Source organism: Euphorbia lathyris, chromosome 8 (assembly GCF_963576675.1).
Source record: "Euphorbia lathyris chromosome 8, ddEupLath1.1, whole genome shotgun sequence".
Taxonomy (NCBI): domain Eukaryota; kingdom Viridiplantae; phylum Streptophyta; class Magnoliopsida; order Malpighiales; family Euphorbiaceae; genus Euphorbia; species Euphorbia lathyris.
In genome coordinates, this window is record NC_088917.1 from 29,026,589 (window position 1) to 29,034,878 (window position 8,290).

General features: G+C 27.9%; 1 protein-coding gene across 1 annotated transcript; it reads left to right on the top strand.

The window, feature by feature from the left end:
* The first annotated feature begins 4,979 nt into the window (after positions 1-4,979).
* On the top strand, positions 4,980-7,479 carry LOC136203337 (vacuolar protein sorting-associated protein 2 homolog 1). Its single transcript, XM_065994459.1, has 5 exons — positions 4,980-5,163; positions 5,458-5,588; positions 6,102-6,206; positions 6,811-7,071; positions 7,172-7,479. Exons 1-5 carry the CDS (start codon positions 5,127-5,129, stop codon positions 7,310-7,312), a joined length of 675 nt encoding a protein of 224 aa, XP_065850531.1. The 5' UTR covers positions 4,980-5,126; the 3' UTR covers positions 7,313-7,479.
* Positions 7,480-8,290: the final 811 nt, after the last annotated feature.

The following is an 8,290-nucleotide window of genomic DNA, read 5'->3' on the forward strand; positions in this document are numbered from 1 at the left end:
AATTATCATTAAAAAATATATATTAATTTCAAATATACATAATATAAATTTTTTTCATAGCATGATATAAAATTATTTAAAAGTAAATATGTTTATTTATTTATTTATCTAAATTATATAAAAGTTTCATATATACCCCGTGCATTGCACGGGTTTTCTACTAGTTATTATTGTTTCACAGAATATTTGAAATATGAAAATGTATTAAAATTCCTAAAAAGTATAAATCATTGAATTTTGTAAAAATAAATAAATCATTCATCTTTAGTTAAAATTCTATAAAAAAGTAGTCAATTATTTTTAAAATTAATTTAATTTGAATTATCATTAAAAAATATATATTAATTTCAAATATACTTAATATAATTTTTTTCATAGCATGATATAAAATTATTTAAAAGTAAATATGTCAATTTATTTATTTATCTAAATTATATAAAAGTTTCATACCCCGTGCATCGCACGGGTTTTCGACTAGATAGTATTATATTTCTGAAGGTAAATATTCGATTTTTTTTCATATGTTGTAGTTATTTTGTTCTGAATTATGTTGTTTTTTTATTTTTATTAAACAATAGTTGTTACAGTTTCATGTTTCAGATTCATTTCTGTTGTTACCCAGGTTATATACCTTTCGCTATCTTATCCATGTTTTCTTTTTATTTGTCTTTTTTCTTTCAAACTGATAGCTTCAATTGAAGAAATCCGACAGAAATAGAAGATACATTAACAACTAAAACCGGAAAACACCAAAGTGTCAAAAATTACAAGAAATTCTTATGTTTCTCAAGGTAATTATTCGATTTTTTTTCTTCATATGTTGTAGTTATTTTTGTTCTCAATTGTGTTGTTGTTTTCTTTTGTATTAAACAATAGTTGTTATAGTTTCATTTTTCAGAGATGAAATTCCATTTCTGTCGTTACCCAGGTTCCATACCTCTCGCTACCTTATCCATGTTTTCTTTTTTATTTGTTTTTTTTTCAAAATGACTAAAATAAAGATTTTATAAATTTGTATTCTTTCTTAGTATATGTTGCTAGGTGTTATCGTTTCGATTGCTAACTCTTAACTAAAATTTAGATTTTCGGCTTTATATGAACTCAATTTTTGGCTTTCTCAATTGTGTTGTTGTTTTATTTTTATTAAACAATTGTTGTTATAGTTTCATCTTTCAGAGATGAAATTCCATTTCTGTCGTTATCCAGATTCCATACCTCTCGCTACCTTATCCATGTCTTCTTTTTTATTTATTTATTTTTCAAAATGACTAAAATAAAGATTTTGTATATTTGCATTCTTTTTTAGTATATGTTCCTAGGTGTTATCGTTTTGATTGTTAACTCTAACTAAAATTTAGATTTTTGGCTTTTTATGAACTCAATTTTTAGTTTTAATTGAAGTTAGATTAATTTTTCTAATTCGGAACATGTTGAAATCCACTCATTTTTTTAGTTTGAGTTTAGCTAATTGATATGGATTGTATTTTTTATTTTTATGCATTTTGGTACAAATAGATATAAAGTTTCACATGATAGTTATTCATTGAAGTTTGAGACATATTAAATAAAATATTAAAGAGATATTGGAATATTATACTTACAATGAAGTTTATTTCAATATAAATTATGTTATATTATTATTATTATTATTATTATTATTATTATTATCAAGAAGTTATTTTGTCCCAATTTTCTAGACAAGGAGATTGTAAGCGTCTAATACGTTTGATAAGATGTTTATTCTTGAAGAATGTGGATTATGCTAGATACGAATTCAAAATCAAGGTAAATAAAAATAAATTTTGATGCTCAAAATCCTAAAAATGTACATTAATTATGGATATTGAGATAATTGTTTTTGCAACATTGGCTTATATAATTTTTAACTATTATATTATGGTTCGTACAAAATTGTTAGTATTTCAAGAGTTTTTAACAGATAAAAATGAAATATGATCATAGGACAAATTATTGAAAAATATTAATTAAGAAAATATTATTATTTGAATCTCTTCAAATTCTCAAATGTTCAGCATAATGATTCTAATTAATATAATTAATTTCACATATTAATTATAAAACGTTTTTTTTTTGTACTGAGTGGTTACAATTGCGATTTAATTCTATTTAACTAAAATTAATTTATGGACTTAATACTTCATTAAGAAAAAATAAAATGTTTAATTAATGGGAAAAAAATATTTTCACTCTCCTCTTTATAAGCTTCTGTCTCGACATTCTCTCTTATTTTCAAAAAAAAAAAAAACCCCCGAGAGGAAGATGGTTCTCTCCTAATTATCTTTTTCGTCCCTTCATTTTTTTTCAATTCTTTTGTTTGTTTTTCTTACTTACAAAATTCAAGAATATATAATTATTAGAAAATATTAATGAAGTCAAATAAGTGATATCTGTGAGTATGACTGATATTCTATATAGTGAAAGAATAAAGAACAAATTGATCGAATGTCTTGATGAGATATTACAAGATGAAAATAGGAGAAATCATCATCTTAAACTCATTCAATTAGATATATTGGGTTATTGTAGCAGAATTAATAATTGAATTCGAATACTTGGTGATCATGAAATTCCATCAACCAAAATAATTATCATTAAGATGAATTTGTGACTAATTCTTACGAATTTTATTTTTTTATATGTAACATATTGAATTGATAAAGTTTCTTCATATGAAACATTAGAAAAGTATTGATTGTAATAGTTTGTAGAATAATATATTGATGTTGCTTCCATTTTAACATAGATTGTAATTCTTTTGTATCGTAGATATAATATTTAATTTTAATTGTAGTTTAATTCAATTTTTGTTTAACCTATATTGTAATTCTTTTGTATCGTAAATATAATATTTAATTTTAATTATAGTTTAATTCAATTTTTAGTTTTTTTATTATATTCTAATATATTTCTTAATTAATCTGTTTTTTTATTATTATTATTTCACAGAATATTTGGAATATGAAAATGTATTAAAATTTCTAAAAAGTACAAATCATTGAATTTTGTAAAAATAAATAAATCATTCATCTTTAGTTAAAATTCTATAAAAAAAAGTAGTCAATTATTTTTAAAATTAATTTAATTTGAATTATCATTAAAAAATATATATTAATTTCAAATATACATAATATAAATTTTTTTCATAGCATGATATAAAATTATTTAAAAGTAAATATGTTTATTTATTTATTTATCTAAATTATATAAAAGTTTCATATATACCCCGTGCATTGCACGGGTTTTCTACTAGTTATTATTGTTTCACAGAATATTTGAAATATGAAAATGTATTAAAATTTCTAAAAAGTATAAATCATTGAATTTTGTAAAAATAAATAAATCATTCATCTTTAGTTAAAATTCTATAAAAAAGTAGTCAATTATTTTTAAAATTAATTTAATTTGAATTATCATTAAAAAATATATATTAATTTCAAATATACTTAATATAATTTTTTTCATAGCATGATATAAAATTATTTAAAAGTAAATATGTCAATTTATTTATTTATCTAAATTATATAAAAGTTTCATACCCCGTGCATCGCACGGGTTTTCGACGAGTGGAAGATTAAAAAAAAACGTTAAGGCGCAAAAAATACCTTTAATATTTTAAAGGTAATTAATTTATTAGTCCTTATATTTTATAAAACACATTGTTTAGTCCATGTATTTTCAAAAACACACGGTAAGGTTCCTAACCTTTTTCTCAGTGAATTGTTTAGTCATTCCGTCTGTTTGTTAGATTTTTTACTGTTTATGAATTCGGAAATGACTAAATTACCCTTTACTATTTATCAGTTAAAATCAATTCACACCTCTATGTCTTTCTTTCACAACTCGCGCTTACAAAAAAAAATGGAGAAATGATTGAATTCCTAACCCATAATCGAATCACTCATGCTCACTCTTCCTATTTGAATTGAAGGTAGAAATCGACTCAAATCTCTCTCGCTTACTCTTTCTGTTAGAATTGAAGGTGGAAATCCTCTTACTCTCAATGGTGAGTTTAATTTTCTCCATATTCTTAACTCATGTTTACTGCCAACTGCTTCAGTGATGACGAAAGATGTTTCTGCTAATCCAAATTGACTAACAGAATTTTCATGAGAGTCTAACAACAGGAACTAAACAGTTCACCGAGAAAAACGTTAGGGACTAAACAATTCATCGAGAGAAACTTTAGGGACTAAACAGTTCACCGAGAAAAAGATTAGGGACCTTATATGGACTAAACAGTGTGTTTTGTCAAAATATAAGGACTAATAAATTAATTACCCTATTTTAAAACACAAATATTTTTGTTTCTTATTTTGCACAAATTGCATATCAATTCGTTTAAAAAAGGATTTCATGTATTTTGTAATTTAATAATAGAGTTGAAGATTAATATTTATAAATTCGGTGATTTTTTAAATTTTTTTAATCTAATTTGTACAAAAGACAGTATATTTTTTTTCACATCCCAACACATGTTTGTGATTTGTTACTGATAAAATGACGTACATGTGAAGTATAGATGATAAGATTCATAACCGAGTAGACAGTTTGATGAATTATTTCTCAAATTGATCCAAATTATCAATGTTAGGGGTAAAATTGGTCTTAGCTATAAATATTAGGGGTAAAATTGCATCATTTAAGACTTCACCTTAACAAAAACAAACAAAAAAAAAAAAAAAAGACTATTTAATAAAATATAAGAAAAGATGTTTTTGCGAGCAGAATCAGATGGGCCAAAGAAGCCCACCTTGATATATAGCAATGGCCGTATCAATGAAGTCAATGACCCAAAAAATACCATCAGTATCGGCCGTCGAGAAAGCCCAGTACCACACAGTCGATCGACAACACGGGAAGAGAACAAAAGATCAGATAAAAAGTGATGGGGCCTACCAGTATAGTGGGCCACGTGTGAAATACGATAGTTATTAGTTCCTTCCTATAACCACTACCGCGTAAATCAAAGCTGGACTAGTAGCAGAATTTCCACGATCAATTTCCCCTTAAGCAATCTAATCTCCGTTCGTATATATATTCCGTCATCAGATCCGGTTAATCTACCTCCGGCGACTGAAATTTGGATTCGAATTTCCAATCCAGACATGAGTTTTCTGTTCGGAAAGAGAAAAACTCCCGCAGGTTTTCCATTTGCTTTTAACCTTTTGTCCAATTTCATGTCTGTTTAGTTCGTCGATCGATATGCTTTTCGCCTCTCTTCTCTTGTTGTTATGATCGTTTACAGGTTTTAGCTTGTTAGGTGTTTGATTAGGATTTTTTTTATTTTGATTAATGATCGGCCTCGAAATTGTCTCATGGTGGTTGCTCTACTTTTAGAATTTCAAATCCTATCTGCTGTTATGAGTTGAAGTATAATTAAGTGTGTGCCTATATATCACGAATTTTCGATTGAATTGTTGGATGTTTTTGTTTCAGAACTTCTGCGGGAAAATAAGAGAATGCTTGATAAATCTATTAGAGAGATAGAGAGGGAGAGGCAAGGTCTACAGACACAAGAAAAGAAACTAATTGCAGAGATAAAGAAGAGTGCCAAACAAGGGCAGATGGTGCGCTTCTTTTTTCTTGACTGATTGTGTTTTCTGCAGTTGGATGTCTTTTAGCTATTTAATCTGCTGAATCAACCAGGAGTTTCATAGTTAATGCACAAAATGATTTCCTTGCAGTTCCTTTTTTGGTGGTGCTTCGGTTTTTTAGTTTTGCTTGTCCAGTGAATATGCATGAGTTTTCTTTGCAGCTAAATGGTAAAACAGAAAGCAATTGAAAGCTTTGCGGTTATTCTACTATAATGTGTCATAGTTCCTAAGGTAGTAAGATGGGCACTTGTTTAGATGTTATACTGAGTGCCTTGTTATTTTGATAATGCAGATATTAATCTGATACATGTTGCTAGAAAATTGAGCTTCGATGGACTAATTTATGCTTTCTTTGGGCTGAAAGGCTTTAATTTGTAAAAATTGTTTTTAACATAGAAGGTCTTTCTCCTGTCCTCCTCACTTGATATTTTTCAACAAAGTATTGATATATTATCACATATCTAACAATTTGCGATATTGTTGCAGGGAGCTGTAAAAGTAATGGCGAAGGACCTTATCAGGACGAGACATCAAATTGAAAAGTTCTATAAGCTGAAGTCGCAGCTCCAGGGTGTATCTCTTAGAATTCAGGTATATTTTGCAGTTCTTCAATCGAAGTCCTTATGCAGCCCATTCAATACCTCTTCTATACTTTGGCAGCTCTTAGAATACTGATTGTCTCACTTTTTGAACTCTTGTTTTGGAACAAAAAAGGAAATAGTTTTTGACTTCAAAGGGCCTGAATGTTCTAAATCCAGCAATTATGCGAACTGCATTTTGTTTGAATGTGCTGCTTGCTATTTGTAAAGTACATACGAACTAAATACTTAAAAGCGATATGTGGTGAAACTTTGAAGAATATTTACAAAGAAAATGCATATTGCCAGAACTTATTATGTGTTATCTCAATCAATTGGGTAGCATAGTCAAAACACTAAATTCAAACCTGCAATCTGTGGCTAATATCTTACAAAACGACTAGTTAGGTATATTTTAATTAGCAAATATGCTCTTCAGCACTGTAGATATATTTGAAGTATCAATTCCTGTTGAGGTGGGTTTCGCACCATCTTCAATGAATCTTTAGATTGCGATGTGGTCGAACTCCTAACTCTTTTTAAAATCAGTTCAAATATGAAGCTTTTGCACATTTGCTTACTAAAACAGTGGATTGAATTTTTTAAATGATGTGCAGACATTGAAGTCAACACAAGCAATGGGAGAGGCAATGAAAGGTGTGACAAAAGCAATGGGTCAAATGAATAGGCAAATGAACTTGCCGTCACTACAAAAAATTATGCAAGAGTTCGAGATGCAGAACGAAAAGATGGAAATGGTAACAGAAGTCATGGGAGATGCCATCGACGATGCTTTAGAAGGTGATGAGGAAGAGGAAGAAACAGAAGAACTAGTAAGCCAAGTTCTTGATGAGATTGGAATTGACATCAACCAAGAGGTATCATTGTTGTTTCAGTTTTTTTCCTTTTCCTTCCCCTTGTTCTTAGGCTTGAGAGTCACATCAAACATAACCACAATTCATTTTTTTTATCCTCCAGCTTGTGAATGCACCATCATCTGCTGTAGCTGCACCAGCTGCAAAGGGGAAGGTTGCACAAGCCGAAGCAACTACTGGGACTGATGACGGTGGGATAGATAGTGATTTGCAAGCAAGGCTAGACAATTTGAGGAGGATGTAATTTTTTTCTTATACATTGATATACTTGTAATATCTATAAATCAACATTTTCTGGACATATGGGCTGTGTAATGTAAAATATTACTGAAGATTGTTGCAGGGTTTGTTAATTCTTGCTTATGGGGACAATTGGAAATTATACAATTAATTACTTAGATGGTTACCTTCTTTTTTCGTGTAAATATTGTAATTAGTAATTACTTCCTGGTCTTGACATTTTATGGGTCATATGCGAAATAAGAGATAATGAGCTCTTAATTAAAAAAAAAAAAATTGTACTTAAAGTTTAAAATAGAAATTTGGGTCATTTTAGGATTAAAATAACATACTATTTGGTTACCTTTTAGGTCTAAATGTGTAGTTAACTATATTTATAACAAAAGAATTTATTATATAGAGGGATAAGGTGCAAAAATACCCGTAACGTTTACGGTCAGGAGCAATTTTACTTCCAACGTCTAAAATGGTGCAATTTTACCCATAACATTGTCAACCAAGAGCAATTTTACCGCTAACATTGGTAAGTTGGCTCAATTTCAGACATTATTATAAAACACAGATATTTTGTTTTTTATTCTGCACCAATTGCGTATAGTTTGTTTTAAAAAAAAGATTTCATATTTTTGTGATTTAATAATAGAATTGGAGATTAAAATTTATAAATTCGGTAAAATATTTTGATATTTTTTTTTCAACTCGCACAAAAGACAGTATGTTTTTTAAAATAAAATTCACATCTAATCATATGTTTATGATCTGTTACTAATGAGTAATAAATGACTTATATGTGAAGTGTAGATGACAAGATTCATGACTTAGAATACAGTTTGATGAATTATATATCAAATTGACCAAACTTGACAATGTTAGGAGTAAAATTACATAATTTTATACGTTACGGATAAAATTGCTTCTGACTACAAACGTATATTTTACAATTAACTTTGTTCTTTTATTAGCTTTTATCAAATTCTTATTT